Source organism: Dermacentor silvarum, chromosome 3 (assembly GCF_013339745.2).
Source record: "Dermacentor silvarum isolate Dsil-2018 chromosome 3, BIME_Dsil_1.4, whole genome shotgun sequence".
Taxonomy (NCBI): Eukaryota; Metazoa; Arthropoda; class Arachnida; order Ixodida; family Ixodidae; genus Dermacentor; species Dermacentor silvarum.
Window position 1 is genome coordinate 17,552,525 of NC_051156.1, and position 19,430 is coordinate 17,571,954.

Sequence of the window (19,430 nt, forward strand, 5' to 3'; positions counted from 1 at the left end):
ACGGGATCCACCAGGTAAACGTCCTCTCCCGGGGCTGGCAATCCGAGGATCGCTTCGCCGTCGGGGGTCGCGCCTTTCGAGCCATTGGAGACTGAGGCTCCGGCTTCTACTTGGTGCGAATGCTCACGGGAGTGGCGGACCAAAGGATCAAACGCCGAAACGGGGGCTCGCGACAAAGCGTCCGCCACCACGTTTGAACTCCCTTTCCGGTAGCGCAGAACAAGGTACCACTGCCATGTCAACGCCCAGCGCGCGAGGCGGCCCGATGGCTCGCACAAGCGCTTAAGCCGGATTGTACGTCTCCACGGCAAACGGCACATACGCTAACGCCAACTTCCGGAGAGAAAAAAGGACCAACGGACAGGTGGTCCGCTCAATGCACGACCGACCGAATGGGGCCAGTAAACGGCAATGAGCAGAGCTGGGTTGCCGCTTCGACAGGCGCATGAGGCCTCACACGACCGGCAGACGGATCGACGGCGGAGCGGGGTGGCTCACGTACGTCGAAAACGTCGCACGGATGTGCATGAGGCAAGCGGTAGGCGGAAAACGCGGCGACTTTGTCGGCTGAGCGGGGTGGCTCGCGCTCGACATTGCTTCCCAGCTGCGCTCGGGACAAGGAGAGGCCAGCGAGCAATTTGCACCAACAGCGAGGCAGGGAGGCTCAGCTGCGGCGCACGGGACTAAGGCAGGCCAGCGAGCGAGCTCGCGCCTACGGCGTAGCGGGAAGGCTGCACCGCGGCGTATCCGTCCGAGAAATGCGCTCGGGACAACGGTGGGCCAGCGAGCGTATGCGTGCGAGCATCTAAGCAGGGTGGCTCCGATGCGGCACATGGCGCGGCGAACGACGCTCGGGACAAAGGGAGGCCGGCGAGCGTATTCGTGCGAGCATCTCAGCAGGGTGGCTCCGATGCGGCACATGGCGCAGTGAACGACGCTCGGGACAAAGGGAGGCCAGCGAGCGTATTCGTGCGAGCATCTAAGCAGGGTGGCTCCGATGCGGCACATGGCGCAGTGAACGACGCTTGGGACAAAGGGAGGCCGGCGAGCGTATTCGTGCGAGCATCTAAGCAGGGTGGCTCCGATGCGGCACATGGCGCGACGAACGACGCTCGGGACAAAGGGAGGCCGGCGAGCGTATTCGTGCGAGCATCTAAGCGGGGTGGCTCCGATGCGACACACGGGGTACTCTGCTGCGCTCGGGACAAATAGGGGCCAGCGAGCGGAAACAGCACGTCGGAGGGGCTAGTAGGCACCTGCTCCGCGCGCGTCTCAAACAGCTGAGGAAACCCGAAACTGGCATGGCTAGGACTATCGTACACATCCGAGCGGTCGTCACCAAAGGGTTGCCCAAAGAAGGGATCGCCCCCGGTGGCCGAAAGCAGAGGGTCGCCGAGGCGAACGTACCTCCTGCTGTCGGTGTCGTCCGCGTCGAAGGACATTAAGTCCGTAGCCAGGGGGTCTAGCAGGAACGAGGGCCGTGAAGGGGCCTGCTCTGATGCCATGCCGAAACCGCGTTGGGCGCCAGTTATGTGGAGATGGGTTGGCACAAGGCTTACCCTACGAGCGACGGTCAGGAAAGGGCACGACGCTCCTCCACTCCGCAACGCACAAAGGCGCTACGGCAGGGTTCGTCGACTCTCCGACACGGCGCAGAGAAGGCTCCGGAGTCAGATCGCCAACAAACACGGGTTTATTCACCCAAGGTACAGCTCAGTGCTACAGTCACGGCGCTTACGGGCCAAGGCTCGCCGCAAGACCGATCGAGTACGCGCGCCCGCTGCGCTAGGGCTAACCGGGTAGCGGTCCGCCAAGCGCGATAACGAGGAGTCGCGAGAACAAAGGTCTCATGTAACCACCTCGTTGCGATCCTGTGAGCCTCTGCGCGGCGAGGAAGCGCTCAGCGGACGAGAGCTCGGGTGGATAGGGTGCCCGGGGGCCGCCGCGCGGGAGGCCAATCAGGGCGCGTCCCGGTGACGTGTCTCGCGGGGCAAGTCCAATTCCGGGGGGGATAAGCACGGTTTGCGCGGGAAAGTAAATCCGGCGCGCTAGCCGTGTCCGCCATGTTGCCGTTACGGCGGCGGTTCCCGGGGATCGAGCTAAGCGCCACGCGCGAGCTGGGGGACGAGGCGCGTGAAGGCACCTCGATCCCCACACTTCCAATCACTGCATCCGTAGTGGCCGACAGCTGTTGTTGATGCCGTTGTAGCAGTTTGGCGGCGTACACTAATTGAGAAAAAAAGAAGCTTTTGACAGTGAATACTGTTTTATTAGGTAAAGACGTGCTATTGAACGGTGTGCATAGTGTCAAGTCCTTAAAGGCATGGTGAATACAAACAATGGTGATTGGTCAATAATTTAAATAATAAATACAAGTACAAAATAACATCAAACTATGCAAAAAAATCTTGAAATTTAACCTGTATATGTATGTATACAAATTTGTGAAAGTGCGCATTTCCATCCTAAGTTGCCGTGTTTAGAATGCAAGACCACAGAGATTGGGCGCTTACTTATAGTTTATTCTGATGAGCAACATGAACATTCAATTTTAATTGGTACTTGACGTACTTTGACTAAACAGGCTTTTTATTTGGAAGTGCAGCCCTAGGACATCGTAGAGTAGCTCCTTGTGCCATTTGTTTCGTTACAGGGCTGCAATTGGTGAACAAGCAGCGATTTGCGGCCTGCTGATTCAGCGTGGATGCCGTGTGGATGCACCTGACAACGAGGGGTAAGATAGAACGACATGCATATTGCAGCGTAACCTCTTGGTAGTGGCGTCAGGAGAAAAACATTACCGGATTTAATATCTCGCTCATTTGTCTGACGATGTAAGCAAATGTTCCGAGAAAGCGTAACCAGTATCACAAAATCACGAAAACAAGGGTGCTTTTTAGCCATCTTGCTTGCCTGTTTTGTCGTGTTTAGATCGACTGCGTCTCGTTTCGAGTGAACTTCCACGGGTTTTCTGGTGACATGGACACTTATGAAACACAGTGGCCAGGACGCAGTGAACGGGAAACTCACATGGGTGGTGTCGATCCGACTTAATGTACCAAAAAATAAGCCGCACATTTTATAGATACGGGATCTGGCTATGAAAACTTGGGCGTGCAAAAATTCACACCTTTCTCAGCTTACTTTACAAATGTCATGCATTGCGATAATAATGCAGGAACTACGTGTGCCAAGGTGCTGTATGACACGAAGGTCGTTTAAACGCCCCCAACAGTTATGAGAAGAAATTCGTAAAAAAATTGAAGGTCTTCAAAATACGCGATAACAACAGCAACAAGAACGAATAAAAATCAAATGCACTGTGGAAACTGGTGTACGCAAAAGTTTCATGCGTCAGCCAGGTAAAATGGCGCATTACGACAAGAGTAGCATTGCGCATTTCAGTGACGAAGGCGTCCCTCAGCCACCATGCTGGACCTTGCAGAGAAAGCGGAATCTTTCTTCACCCTACATATCACAACCTCGGCCAGGCGGTGCTTCCGCGCCTGTTGAGGGGGGGGGGGGGGCTGATCGGGCTTCAGCCCCCCCCCCCCCCCCCCCGAAATTTTTTCGTGCTGGCATGCACCGCCGACCAAAACAACCACCGGCGCCGGGAATCATTCTGTATTTTATCTACGATGTCTTTGTCACGCTCGAAAACACATTTCGGCACGAACACTGTGAACTCGGGCTGGATTTCGTGGCAACACCCTTGCACCTGGAGTCACATAACGCCGGGAGCCCCATATCTGAGCACAAGCTTTCAAGGGCTTTTCGATAGTGATCGGGCGCGTTGCGGCATCTCGCAGCGGCCGCGGAATCTACGGAGCGCATGGATTTTAATTCCGAGACTTTATGGGAAGTTGTCATAAACTTTTGACGCGACTAGTACACTCACATTTCCAAAGGCGTGCTTTAGATTTTCATTTCTGAAACTTTATGGGATTAATGTTCTTATAAACTTGGGCCAACATGCGCACTCTGAAGAGCCGTCGTGTTCAAGCCGTTCCAGAAATGGAAGCACGCGCTCGCAATCTTCCACACACACGAAAATACTAAATATCACCGTGACCGTGAGCTGGCAGCTGATAATTTTCACCTAACATTTCCAGGAAGCGCACCCAATGTGATCGATCAGCTGGACCAGGGCAGGCAAAGTAAAATAAGGAAAACAGAAGAAAGTTAACAGCCTATTATTGAGGCAGTTCTTTTTGTGCGGGCGACAAGGTCTGGCTCTCCGTGGCCATAGGGACAGTGGTCAGATAGATTTAAGCAAAGCCCCCGCTGAAAATACTGGTATTTTCAGAGTGCTTCTTAGCATGCGAGCTGATTGTGGAGATACATATCTGAAGAACCATTTGGAAAGTTGCCCCAGTAATGCCTCGTATTTAAGGTAAGATGCTCAATAGCAAATTATATAAATTTGTGGTGAAATTGTCAAAGAAAGCCTAGATGCAAAAGTAAACGCTGCAGGCTGCTTCTCCATAGTTGCTGATGAAACGGCGGATATTGATGGAATCGAACAGCTTACTGTTTGTGCAACGTACCTAAATAAGGATGCCAACGACATCCAAGGAGTGATTTAGGTTTGGGAACCGGAATAGATGCCCTCTCTCATTGAGTCTGCAGGTCCTATGTAAATGTGTACCAACTGCTGCAGATTCTAGTCACCCTTCCAGTGACCACTGCCAGCGCACAGAGAATATTTTTTAACATAAGATTACTAAAAACATACTTCCGCTCTACAATTTCTGAGGAACGCATGGTTAGGCTGGCGCTTCTATACACCCACAGAGACGTCGGACTCAACGTGTCCGAAGTCATTGACCGCTTCGCTAAACTTCCTCGCCGAGTGAAGTTTGTCCTTTAGATCTCGATGCAGCAAAAATCAAAGCAAGTAAACAGCTCTGTTCCTTCAGGTCCATAAACTCGTAATTATAAAAACGTATGACTGTTCATTAGCTTTTAAAACCGCAGAAAATTTTGCTGTTTATTCTAATAGTTAGCATCATTACTAAAATTATCACACGAATGCGAAAATTACGAGGACATCAATAACCAATTTTGACCGACCTTGGTCATTGAAAGCCCGGCCCAAGCGGCGTTTCCCAACAAACACACTCGGATATTGGGTAGTTAAACTTGCCGCATCATCTGTGGCTTTCGTTTGGCCTTTTATTTCCTGTTTTAGCCTGCTTTTGCTTATTTTTTGAAACAAAACAGTAAACTTCTTTAATTTTGGATGCAGAATATTTGTTGCCGCTCTGCAGGCAGTTAAATTACACATTTTCCTACAGATTTCGGCATTATGTCGCTGTTATTCTACACACATGGTGCGGTCGCGACCGCCGCATGGCCCAAGTACATATCACGATTTCTGCGATCATTGTTTTGTTCGTGCCTGGATCGTCTGTCTTTGTATGTGTAAAGTTTAGTTTAGTATCTGTGACTGCGCAACATGTTTATTAGTCTTGTTTGACGCGTTATATACAGTGACGTTTGCTTAAATACGTAGATTTATTGGAGGCTTATACGTACATTTAAATATCTTGTTGCGAGGTGTTGTATATACAAGCAGTGAACCTTGTTTCCAGTGGCACTTTTTTGCACTTTATCAAGTTGTATCTTCGCCTTTGTATATTTCATTCTATTTTCGCATTTCTAATGTATATTTTGCGGAACTCCTGCTTTTTATATTTACTCACTGTTGCGACTATAATCTCGGTGTCATTACAATACACGAACGATAACAGCTGCTTCTGCGCAATCTATTGCAACGAATGACAGCGTAATTGAGGTTTTTTCCAGGCCGTGGCACATGTACAAAAATGTAAACAAGCCTCTTGAATGACAAACATTCATCAAAATATTTGTCCTCGACTTTTCATGGCCTTTCATGGCCACGAAAGGCCATGAAAGGCCATGAAAACGTAAAGGCCATGGCCTTTACGTTTTTCATATCTGCTGCACGCACTGCTTTGCTGGTTTCGAACTGATATAGTTCTAAAGTTCGTGTGATATTTTCTTTACCTAATAAATAGACCACAAAAAACGCAGAAGCATTGATAGCAGTTATTTCTGCCACAATTTTTGGACATACGAATGTATTCTTTTATGAAGAAATACAGATTGGAACAACTATATTGCCGCGGGTATGTGCCAGTGGGGACGAGGTTGAAGTGAGTAACTGAGGTGAGTAAGGGAAGCCTCAGCTTGAAGCCAACGTTTCACCAAGGAAACATATTTGTGAGGGCCGAAACGAAGGCAAGTTCCCACGCTGAGGTTTCTCTTGCTCATCCACTGTTGATTCGCTGAATGTTAATCCAAACTTACTCTGCGAGTAAACTTCAAAATCTTTTTGGCAGGGGTGGGACTCCTGCGCCAATTGCGCCATTTTGATACAAACGCAGATTCTTGCGCCAAACGGCGCCAAACACGGAAAATTGACCGAAATTGCGCCACGCTGCGCCAGAACGGCTTCGGCATGAGTGCTCCGGCAGTGCCCGCGAACAGCGAGCCGATTCGTTCTGTGAAAAAGAGTGCGGTCGTTCACATTCAGCAGACCGCATGACGGCGCTTCCCGAACATTTTCTCGTCATTTTCGTGCTTTTAACACTGCACTTTTCGGCGCTTCCGGCAAGTGGCCGGCGCGCGCGCGCCCACCCACTCTCGGCTGTTGTCACTGCTGTTGGAACGGCCAGGGCGGCTGTATTTAGAGTCTACTAGAATACGGTTGAGTGGGCCGAGCGGCGCGGCGCTCCCTAGCTGAGGCAGAAAATAATGAGAAGTGTTAGGGCACTGCGAGCGAACTAAATATTAGGGCACGCTGCCGCGGGTTCAGCGGGTGGCCGTCTCTGTCCCGAGGGCCAGTATACCGTAAAAATATTCCAATCTGTTTTATTGCGATAGCAATTATATGGACACTCAAAAGCAGATTTCTGCCGTCGGCGTCGCCGTCGCCGTCGGCGTCGCCGTCGCCGTCGCCGTCGCCGTGAGGTTCCGTATGACGTCATTTGGAGATGAAATCGTCGCCGCGCGCCGAACGCTGTATGTGCGAGTGAAAGGGCGCGAGGGGCGCGTCTTTCACGGGGAGTGAACGCACGGCGGAGAACAAACGCGCGTTCTGCGCCGTGCTCGCTTAAGGGCTGCAGAAGTAGGCGTCTCTTTTCTCCTTTACAATCACCATATATGTAGAGCAAACGCGCCTTCTTCGGACGCGCGAGAGGCCGTGGGGGAGGGGGAGGGAAGGGAGGCGACGTTTAGCTGCGGTACCAAGTGCCTATTTATATCAGAGGCTCCAGCAACAGTCACCAACGCCGCACGCATTTTGAGCTAACGCGGGCAAAACGCCGATGGCGTCGACAACAGTTCTGCGTGTTGTTGCTACCAAAGCCGCTCACCTTACTTCGTATGACATTGCTGTGTTGCTATCGCATTCATTGCTTCGCCCTTAGGGCGAAACTGTGACATTTTTTTATGCCCACATCGGGGAGGCCCGAGATATTTTGACATATGACGAAGGGCCAATTGCGGATTTGGAATAAAAGTTGCAATAAAAGTCGCAATTTCGCGTGATAGGCTAAGCATCGATTGCGATAGCAAATTAGTAGACAGCTATTGACCCTTTTCGCGGCGATCTCGTGGGCGCTGTCATTTTCGATCACGTGGTGACGCGTCCATTACTTGCCTCAACTGCCTCCGTGTTTACAATGGATGTGTATGACGCCGGTGCGGCTTAGCAAACCTGTGTTTCGGGAGATATCGTAGACGGTGACTGGCTAGACGACACGAAGCTTTGGCCGCAGTTTCAGAGAACATGCAAAAAACCGCTTTCGGAGCTGATTAAGCTATGTTCAAACGGCGCCAGCAGCGTATATGGTGCTTGCTCTAAAAGCGGGGCTAAATATGCATTCGAAGGCATCCAAAATTTCCGCTCGTGAATTGAATCAGAGTTATGGTGTTTTGGTCTACGTTCTTTATTTGGCAAAAATTTTGGAGCAGCGGCTTGTCACGTTCTTGACTCAGTAAGGTTCCTGGGTGCGGTGAGTAACTTTATAAAATAACTTTATTGAGGTCCAGAGAAGACGCAGGGGAGACCCCGCGCCACCCGGCTAGTCCCACGTAGGGACCGCCAAGCCGAGTCACTATCTGATCATTTTCTGCCTAATCGCTCGTGAATGTGCTCAGTTTCATTAGATTTGTTCTTGCTGCGCACAAGGCTTGAAATTTAGCTGTTCTGCACATTGTAATACTTTGTAGCAAATTGGTATTATCGCTAGTAACTCGCGTACTCTTGTGGACCGTCATGAAAAATTAAGCTTCGACCATTCGTGCGCTATCGGAGTAGTACTGTCATTTATTGTGCGTATGTAGTGCGCATATATTCAAGTGTTCGCCCATTCACTTATTCTTGACACGTTGGCGATAGAGTGGGTGTACGTTTCCGGGCTGGTTGGGGTAGATGTGTGTAGATACTGAGAGCGAAACATACTTTGACAGGAAACGGCGCTACTCCCGTTATCATTGTTTAACGAGCGGTACTCACTCTTGCCGAAGGTCCGGGACTCAAGCCCTTTCTTTGAAGGTTAGCAATGCAACGCTGGCGGATGAGCAAATTTGTGTATTCTCGAGGAAAGCCGTACATCTCGAAGTGCCGGAAACATGTACGGATAGTTACAGCAGCGGCCCGTGAACTTGGCCCCACATATTCATTACATTCCTTAATATGTCAGCCACTATTTTTGCAGCCAACTACTGCACACGTCTTCAATCCACATGATTCAAACCAGCATGAATGGAGCACAGTGCGTCAGCAAAAACGCAGTTGTATTTCCGACAGCTGATCGCACAGAAGCAATGTAGAAGCGGTAATGGTTTCGTATTCATGCGCGGTCGCTGAGGAGACGTATGGCGCGCCGCCTTAAGCGCCATCTCTTTTCTCTAGAACAAACTGCTCCGCCAAAAGTGTCATTTCGAAGTAAGGATGAAGCGTGCTCAAGCAGTTGAAGAAGAAGAAAGACAGAATTTGTAGTAAAGGGGCCGGGGGTCAGGGGAGAATAAAGAAAAAGTTAGTAATGGCGACATGAAGAGTACTTTGTCTGTTTATTATGTGCGGGCTTGTTACATAATTTGGCGCAGCCGACAACAAGAACCAATATGTGGGTGACTTTCTTTGTGGAGAACTACAGCAACTCTGTGGTATTCAAGAAATATCAAGTCGAGGACGAAGCCGCCACTGACCTTCCCGAACACGTCACTACAGGTGAGCTTCTGAATGTCGTTCTGCATGAAGCCTCAGTGTCTTCAGAGGAACTTTTGGAGCAACATTTAGTGAAAGTAAATATTCCGCTGCGTCTGTTCAACAAGCTGGTGTTGACACCGATAGAAAGAACTTTCATGCTCCGGCATACTTCATCTGACGAGCTAGCGACAGTTCTTCGAGCCATATCAATTCAACAACAGCAAATTTCGCAGCAAAGCTCCATTATTGAGACTCTGGCTTCTACTTTAACCAAACGGGCGAACCATACATCACAAATAGTACGTCCTGAAACGTTCGACGGCTCATCCGAAAGTCCAGAAGGGTGAATTACTTTCTATGAACGAGCTGCGAAGAACAATGGATGGCTGTCTGATGAAGACCTAGTGATCAACATGCGACAATTCCTTAGCGGGATAGCAAGAAAGTGGCACGAGTGGCGACTTTCGCAACGTGAGCCTGAACCTTGGTTTAAATGGAAGGAGAGTTTCCTTCTGACTTTCAGTAAGAATCCGGTTGAGCGGTGGCATGAAGCACTATTCTACCGTTTCAAGTCCAGCACGCCACTCGAGTATTTTCTGGAGAAACAGCGACTTCTTCGCCTCGCTGAATCTGAACTGTCGCTGTCATCACTTCTTGCCCTTATCATCCATGGTTTACCTAGAGATTTGCAACGACAAGTTCTAGCACAAGGCCCGAAAACGCTCGAAGCGCTCTTGGAACTGCTAAAACTACTTCCGCATAGCTGGACTGAGCCAAGCTACAAGGCTAGACAAGACTTTTCAAGGACGCCAAGCGTCAATCGCTTGGATGAGAAGTGTTCGTTGGTGTTGGACGGTGTCAGGTCTAACTTTGTCGCGAGCACCGCAAGACCTATAACTCCCGTACAGAAACCCACAGAGTTAAACAATGGAGATCAAGAAGAAGCCGAGGGGAATTCTAAAGATGTCTCTACAGCAAGTGAGACAGTTCAACTTGTGTCATCAAGTTTATTGCATATACAACTCGAAGTGGACGGTGAGACAATGCGAGCTCTTGTAGACAGTGGAGCTTCGGTTTCAATTATAAAAGGAAACAGAGCTAAAACTGAGAAGATATTCACAGGAAAAACAGTGGTTGTACGAGGCTACGACGGGCGTGAGAAGGAACACTGCGAATGGATGCGCCTAAAGCTTAAGTACCAATCACAAACTGCAGAAATACTGGCACTGGTTATAGAAGGCATTGAGTATGACTTTCTACTCTCCCGTCCGGACATGAAGTTGCTCAAGCTGAACATACACTGGGATGACACTGTGTCTGTGAGCCAAGATGAGCAGGAGCCGCAACCTGTTAGAAAAGAAAATGAAATTCGCGTTGTGAAGAAAGGAGATGACATACCTCTAATCTATCCTGAATTATACTGTTGTGGAGGCTATCCTCCAGGTGCTACGAAGTTTGAAGTCCCGTTTAAATTACATGACGAAACTGTAGTACGGAGGAAACCTTACAACCTCACCAGAGAAAAGAAGGCATGGCTGAAAGAAGAGCTTGCGAAGATTTTGGACGCAGGTATTATCCGTCCGTCCGTATCACCATATGCATCGCCGATAACCATAGCACCCAAGGAAGATGGAACCCTCCGACTGACTACAGAGCAATTAACAAACAGACACATCTAATTCCATTCCCTATGCCAAGAATAGATGGAATTATTGATTACACAGGTGGATGTACTTGGTTTTCTAGGATAGACCTTTGTAAAGGTTTTTGGCAAGTACCACTTCAAGAGGATACAAAGCAGTATACGGCGTTCATAACTCCGTTTGACATCTACGAATACAACCGCCTCCCCTTCGAATGGAAGAACTCGCCCAGCTGGTTTCAGAAAATGATGAATATGGTTCTGGATCCGTTCATTGGCCGCTTCTGCAATGTCTACGTAGATGATATTATTGTGTATTCCAAAAGCGAGCGTCTCCATGAACAACACCTGGCACATGTCCTCACCGCTTTGTCAGAAGCCAACCTAAAGGTCAATTTTAAGAAGAGTGAATTTTTCAAGAACAAGGTGACTTTCTTGGGCAGAGTTCTGGATGGCACTACAAAAAACACAAAAGAAGAATCGGTGGCACGCATTGCAAAACGTGTGAAACCTTTTGATGTTCACTCATTACGCGTGTTTTTGGGGTTGGCAGGACATTTTAGAGCATTTATCCAAGATTATGCTCTCAAAACTAGATGTCTGACTAGACTAACACAAAAAGACGTACCATTCTGTTGGACGGGTGACTGTGAGGTGGCCTACCAAGAGCTAGTACGAGTTATCTCGTCTGATCCAGTCCTCAGACTGCCGGACTTTGCTCTACCATTTGAGCTCAATACAGATGCCTCGCATTACGGAACGGGTGCGATACTATACCAGCGAGACACAAGTCAGCCGAACAATCGCCAACGAAGCGTAATTGGCTACCATAGCTACACATTTAACAAAGCGGAGGTGAACTACACGACGACAGAGAAGGAAGCTCTAGCCGTTTTAAAGGCAATTTGGTACTTCCGTTCCTACCTGGAAGGTACCAGATTCAAGTTGTACACAGATCATGAGGCACTTACCCACCTCTTGAAAATGGCGGAGCCAAAAGGAAAAGTCGCACGGTGGGTCAGCGAGCTTCAACAGTTCGACTTTGAAGTGAATCACCGTCCCGGAGCTTCTATGAAAGATGCGGACGCAATGTCTAGATTGGGGGTAACAGTTCTTGATGTGCAACACGAAGCAATAGGTACCGCCAAAATTTGGGAAGGAACTGAACTTTTGCAACTGACCCAGACAGGCAAAATAGCAGTGCCTCCTACACTGGTTCCGAAAATTCTGGACCTTTACCACAATAGGTGGTAAAGGTCTTCAGGTGGTCACGATGGCTTTTGGCGGACCTACATGAAACTGACGAAAAGGTTCACATGGCCCCGCATGAAGGAAGACACAAATAGAAAATGTCACAGTTTCGCCCTCAGGGCGAAGCAATGAATGCGATAGCAACACAGCAATGTCATACGAAGTAAGGTGAGCGGCTTTGGTAGCAACAACACGCAGAACTCTTGTCGACGCCATCGGCGTTTTGCCCGCGTTAGCTCAAAATGCGTGCGGCGTTGGTGACTGTTGCTGCAGCCTCTGATATAAATAGGCACTTAATGCCGCAGCTAAACGTCGCCTCCCTTCCCTCCCCCTCCCCCATGGCCTCTCGCGCGTCTGAAGAAGGCGCGTTTGCTCTACATATATGGTGATTGTAAAGGAGAAAAGAGACGCCTACTTCTGCAGCCCTTAAGCGAGCACGGCGCAGAACGCGCGTTTGTTCTCCGCCGTGCGTTCACTCCCCGTGAAAGACGCGCCCCTCGCGCCCTTTCACTCGCACATACAGCGTTCGGCGCGCGGCGACGATTTCATCTCCAAATGACGTCATACGGAACCTCACGGCGACGGCGACGCCGACGGCAGAAATCTGCTTTTGAGTGTCCATATAATTGCAATCGCAATAAAAGATACGTGCAATCATGCCACAAATGCCAGGTGAATAAAGTAAAGTTCAAGCAACCAACCCAACAGATGACATTACCGACGCACTCAAGCGTACCATTTGAAGTTATTCACATGGACTTCGCTGAACTCCGAAAAAAATCTGAAGGCGTGAAGAAAACGCAAGCATTCCTGTTGTGTGTGGATGAGTGCACCAGGATGGTGGCAGCAAAACCGGGGAAGGAGGAGGCCAACAGCGTGATTTCCTTTCTAAGCCGACAGATGTTTGACAACGTTAAAGTAGTAGTGTCAGACAACGGACGTGCCTTTCGGAGCCACCACCTTAAGGAATGGGCCGAGCAACGTGGAGTTACGCTCAGGTTCACAGCACCGTATCACCCAGCAGCTAATGGGTTAGCTGAGCGAGCTATTCAGGACATCTAACAGTACATAAATATGTATCCAGACTTCCCAGGGGGATGGAAGTGCTGCCTTGAAGCGGCGGTAGCTCATCATAACCGATCCTATACAACAGCTCTGGGATGCACACCGCTCTTTGCTGCTACCGGGAACCCAACCTATCTACCAGCCGACACGTCTCTAGGAATTCAAGCAGAGCTGCAACTGACAGAAGAGAGAAGAAATGAAGAGAGCGAAGTTAAGTACCGTGAAAGAATGAAAAGGAACTTTGACAAAAGACAAAACACAACCATACCAAGAATACAGGTTGGAGACTTGGTGCTAGTAAGAAAAGGGCTGTCGAACTCATGCTCAAATCACAGAGGACCATTCTCTGTTGTCAAAAGAGCAAGCCAACTTAAAGACTGTCTTAAAGACTGTCTGGTATGTAGGCCCCAATGGCACCGTGGAATCAGCCTCTATAGCAAACGTTTTTAAATACCATCCCAGGAGGGATGAAAACAATGGCGGGGAGAGTGAAGCGTGCTCAAGCAGTTGAAGAAGAAGAAAGACAGAATTTGTAGTGAAGGGGCCGGGGGTCAGGGGAGAATAAAGAAAAAGTTAGTAATGGCGACATGAAGAGTGCTTTGTCTGTTTATTATGTGCGGGCTTGTTACATAATTACAAAGGATTGTAGTTTTATCGGCCGTATAAACTTGTAAACATTCGCTGACTAGCTAAGTAACAAGATTGGTGTCACGCGAACACAAGCAAACATGAACACGTCTCACTCGATGACCCTGGAAACTGGCTGTGTAAACGCTGGAGTGAGGAAGCGCACAGCAACAGCGAGCGGACTGACATTCGTGCTGCCCCTCACTTCAACTCGAGGTAAGCAGCGAAAACACAGCGCGCGCAAAGCTATGAGCACTCGCACTCTGTCCCCATCGCAGATCGCTTCTAAGATAGGGCAGCAACCGCCCTCCCCCCACGGTGCCTTGCGCGCGCGCGAGACAGCCGCCATCGTCGGCTCACCCTCACACGCTTTCACTCGCACATACAGCATAGGGCGCGCCGCCGACGATGTTATCGCCCCTGGACTTTACTCGGAACGTCACGGCGACGACGATGGCAGAAATGCGCCTAGAGTGCCAATATAATTGATATCGCAATAAAGACAGATTGGCATAGTTTTACGTTATATCAACCCAGGGTTGATTGCGGCTCTCTGGGTCAGCAGTGACATATGGTGACCCAGAAATTATGTTAGCGCATCGATTGGACCATATAATTTCAGAACATTTTCCGCCATCATCATGAGCGTCGGCGCGGGAATATGTAGTTTGATTGTAGTCCCACCGATGTTTTTGGCTTTACAGGAAAACAAACGCCGTGACGCCGCTTGACCCACTCTTCTATATTCTAGTACACTATAGCTACAAAGCGTGGTTCTACTACGCGCGTTGTGTTGGTTTATTCTCTGTTTCATCGTGGTTTCGAAGTACGCTGCCTTATTCCATTATTTCACCAAAATTCAGGTTGGCCTGCTCCAAACTGCTCCAAAATGAAATTTACTCTGCTTTAACTTGCTCCAAAATGAAATTTTGTCTGCTCCAAACTGCTCCAAAACGCAATTTTACTTGCTCCAAAAATTGCCCCGAAATGACTTTGGGCAGCCCCACCCCTGTATTTGGGAGCACACTGTGCTCGGGTTTGTCATCTGCTGTTTGAAGAGAAAGAAAAATTGTTTTTAACCATTTCTCAAGTTTGTGAAGTGTGAAATAGGCTGGCCGGTTGTGTGAGCTTGCCTTTTCTAGCTATCTCTTATGGTGTAGGGCTAGCCTAGTTATTGATTTCATGCAAAGTGGCAATGATCCTCTTGTAGTAAACAAATGTAAAATGCGCGTATCCAGATCTAATTGTAATCCTAGCACTTGCCTTGTTAACAACGTTCCCTTATATTTTGTCATGTCATATAAATATCTCGGTGTACACATTACAGACAACTTTAAATGGGACCATTAATATAGAGTACGTCATTAGCAATGCTAATCACATGCTCAGGTACTTAAGGCGCAACTTTTCCAAAGCACCGTCTACTTTAGAACTACAGCTTTACAAGACTCTAATTATCTCGAAACTTGAATAGGCATCTGCAATACAGGATCCCAGTCGCGTTAATCGTATTACTTCACTTGAACTAGTACAAAATAACTCTACCCGTGTCATTCTTTCTGATTATAACCGTACCGCGAGTATAACCTCAATTGAAACTAACCCAGCTCTTATTTCACTAGCTAATCGCCGCAAAGTCGCCCGTCTTTCGCTTTCCATCACACCACACTTCACGACGACTTGATGATGCGGCATCAGTACATTTAAAACAGCGTCGATCATCGCAGTAAGGGAGGAATTGATTCATGTTACACGAAGTCTTTCTTTCATCCCCCGTACGTCTCAGGAATGGAACCACCAAATATCGTAGCCATCACAGATAACAAACTTTTTTGCAAAACATTAGCTAACATTGTATAATCAGCAGAATCATTATGTTACAAGAACTCATTGCACTTGTTTGTTTTACTCTACTAATTTGTAACCACTCGCCTCTTTAATGCCATGTGGCCCTGAGGGTACTTAAAATAAAAAATAAAATGGTAAAATGAAGAGTGACTGCCAGAGTTTAGTCAACATGAAGTACCATTTCCTTAAAGTTGCATTGAGCTCTATTGATCGTTTTAAAATTCTTTGCATTTTCATGTAACAAATTATCGTTGTGAGGGAGCATGTAACACTTGGTGGTATTGCCCGTCAAGCTGATTTGCAAAGCGCAGATGACAGAGTTTGTGCATTAGCAAATACGCCCGTGTGCTTGCGTTGTAGGGCACGTTAAAGAACCCCAGGTGTTCAAAATTAATCCGGAGCCCTCCACTACGGCGTGCCTCATAATCAGAACTGGTTTTGGCACGTAAAACCCAAGAAAGTAGCAAGTAGGAGCTTGTTATATTGTTTGTGTTCTGGTCTTCATGGCTAATCATGGGACTGAACATGTTAATTCTCCGATTGTCATAAAACGCCCTTTAAAGCAACTTAACTCGTATGTCAAATTTCGCATTCCCGCTCGGTACGATACAGAACTGTAGACTGCTGCTTTCCTAATAGGGCTCACACCTGTCTATCTGGTAAACTTGTGAACATTTCATGGTGAGGCACGTAGTTAAGAGGGCCTGTTGTCATTATGGTGACAGTTGAGCTTCTTGTGGCTTAGCGTGGGCAGGTTGCAGCAGGGGCGGATCCAGGTTTTTTCTGAGGGGAGGGGGTCAGCTTCTGTCAATGATGATGGGGATGATAGTAATCTTTTTTTATGTACCGAAATTCATCGTTTCTTTTCACGATAAACCCGCCTCTTATAGCGACGCTGGGGCCGTATTCGGTTTCTCCGAACTTATAGGAAAAGGACATCGCCCAATGCAGCCATGTGCTTGGCGGCTGTGCCTGATAATATATATGAGTCTGTATTGTTTCTGATAATAAAATTTGGGATGATCTCTTGCCGATTCGTTATAGGTGAGTAAGCACGGGTCCGTCTCAGGAATTGTGTTGGGACACCTTGATTTCCTTAAGAAGCTTTTTTGTGTTCGGCTGAGACACCTTCGTTTGCTTTGGAGGACTAACGCTTGCTCTCCAACGCGCCAACCACTATGCTGGTTGTTTACGATATGCGAATCACCGCGTATGAGGACTCACGACGCCACCTACAAGAAGAACGATGTGGCGTAGTAGCCGAGAGCGCGAGCGAGCGTCATTTTCTTCGTGTTTTGTTTCCCACGCGACGTCATCCTTTAACACAAGGCACGCATCTGCTCCCGTTTCTTTAAGTTTTGTTTACCACGCGATGGTACCTTAGGCCCGCACGCTGGCGTTGGCCGCTGACGTCACACTCTCCCATTGTGCCGCTGCGGCTCGAGGCTTCGACCGCTCCCCGAGAACGCCCACTCAAAGAAACTGATCGGGTGGGTTTGAGCCTCCTATGCGTATTGTACGACAATAAAATAGTGCTAAGTTATAATGCAAAACTTATAGCGTACGAACGGTACTGTGCTTGTACTGTATGTTGTCAACGTGTAACTGTGATCACAATGAGCGGTACAGTTATAAAGGCTGCCTATGCGTAGTTCTTAATTTAGTTGTTAGTTGTTATTGATATATGAACACTTCAGCAAGAGATCTTTTTCAATAGGCAGGTTGGTCGCGTAACTATCTTATTAGTTGTGAAACTGAAAGCTGCATACTCCTCCCGAAGAACTGACCAGTTGTAAGAACGCGGGAAGAGTTACTCCTTTGAATGAGTATGACACAGTGCTCAACTCTTAAAAATAAAAAGTGTACAGCTTAGCAGTTTAACATTTTATTACGGTTTATCATGAATAATGAAAGCAACACGGGAATAGAACAACGTATAATAAAAAATTACTGCTGCATTTGAGCACTGTTTGCTCCCTGACAATCCTTGAGTTCCCTGAAAATCCACACAGGGCAAATTCGAGAGGTAATGAGTGGACCTCGCTTCGTTTATATTTAATTGACAAAGACTCGTCTCACATTTGAGGTACGGGCTGGGTAGTTCCTTCATTTTTGGCGAAATACACGATACAACTTATATGTCGCATATAGATTGTGCAACATGGTATGGAGTTCTTGGTGTAAATCTGGCTGGAACTCACGTGGAGCAAAAAAATCATGAGCCATTCCACTTTGTGAAGGTGGATGACGATTGAAGCCGTTTAGCACAAGACACAGGGACCTCCCCATTACTACGACAGAAGAGAAGGGAAATTCAAAATGGAGAACGGTAACTTGTCTTTCTGTTTTTTTTATATAGATTCACGGGGACTTACTTTAAGCAAAAGAAAACCAGTAAATCAAAGAACGTAGTTATTCGTTTTTTATGCATGTTTACCTTGGCTTGCTTCAGTGTCTTGAAACGAACGCTTGGACACAGGATAAAAAATTACGGGGGATGCTTAGAACTTTCTAAGAATGTGAAAGCGAAACCCTAGTTGGACCCATAACGATGTAGAATGAAGCTCTGCGCCGACGCGGCAACGTACACAAGGCGCGCGAGCGCGCTGCAAGCTACTGCCGCCATTTCCAGAACGCTCTACGGGCGCCGCCGCTACTGTACCGCCGCTGACATTTCTCTACTTCTCCCCAGCGCCGCCACCGTGCTTGCCCTCAACGTCACTACGGCGCTGCTGCTGCCTTTTCCGTCAACGCCCTCCCGCGCCACCGCTGACATTTCTCTCCTCCTCCCCAGCGCCGACGAACGCGCGAGTAGTGCCCACGACACGAGCGCGAGGCGAGCTCACGCACTTTTTCTATACCTCACAGCGCTTTTGTAACATAAAGACTTAAAGCATGTCGATATCCTTTTCTGTGACATTCTAGCACCAAATTCTGTGCAGTCGCTACGCGGTATGGAAGGGCAGACAGACGAACTGCGAAGGACAGGGGGACATATTAAGTTGACCTATTTACTGTTTAGGTTGATCAAGATTCGACTGTTCACTGGGGCACTCTCACAGGAAACAACATAAAACTCAAAGAAAGACGGCGTGGTCTCGGCTTGGTCCGGCTACAGTCTACTAGAAGGTTTTGTGAGGGGCTCAGAGGAGGGCGCTGGCTGATGTGCTTCATGTTGCCGATGGGAGGAGACGCGGCAGGACGTTCTTCCTGAAATTTCTCCTGCGTGAGCGCCTGCAGACGGTGACGTTCGTCCTCGGACTCATGGTTCTTCGACGCATTCTTCGCTTTTGCACGGTACAGCTTTCGCTGTCTGTGTTCGCGTTATCTCTATTCACGTTGCTGCTGTCGACGCCTCTCCGCTTTGTTAGCTTCTTTTTCTCCGATGTGAACGTGCTACGCCGCACCCCTGGCTTTTCCAGGTAACGGTAAGAGGCAACCGATGACACCCCGAGGGTTAACTCAGTTAATCAGGCGCGAAGGAGCTCGCGTGGACATCGGCGTGCTTGGCAAAAGGGACGTCTCCTCGTTCGCAAGATGCTGCCGATGGAACGAGTAAGCCACGGCCGGCGCCAGGAGGTCCAAGTGTGCATGAGAAAAAATGACTACGACAGTTACCCGACACCGCACCCCTACGTTAAACAGCTGAGCTTGTGAGCGAGCTAGCTTTACTTCTATATGACAGCTACATGACAGGGCCATCACCCTGTCAGCGAGGGGCGATGCATAAATCTGAGGGGGGTCAGGACATACGGA

General features: G+C 48.5%; 1 protein-coding gene across 1 annotated transcript in view; it reads left to right on the top strand.

Annotated features, from left to right (window-relative positions):
• Positions 1-19,430, top strand: part of LOC119445354 (inversin) — a 369,285-nt gene that overhangs the window by 189,514 nt on the left and 160,341 nt on the right. Inside the window, exon 7 of the mRNA XM_037709663.2 lies at positions 2,654-2,734. Coding sequence (XP_037565591.1) covers positions 2,654-2,734 — 81 coding nt within the window. The remainder of the gene's footprint in view (positions 1-2,653; positions 2,735-19,430) is intronic.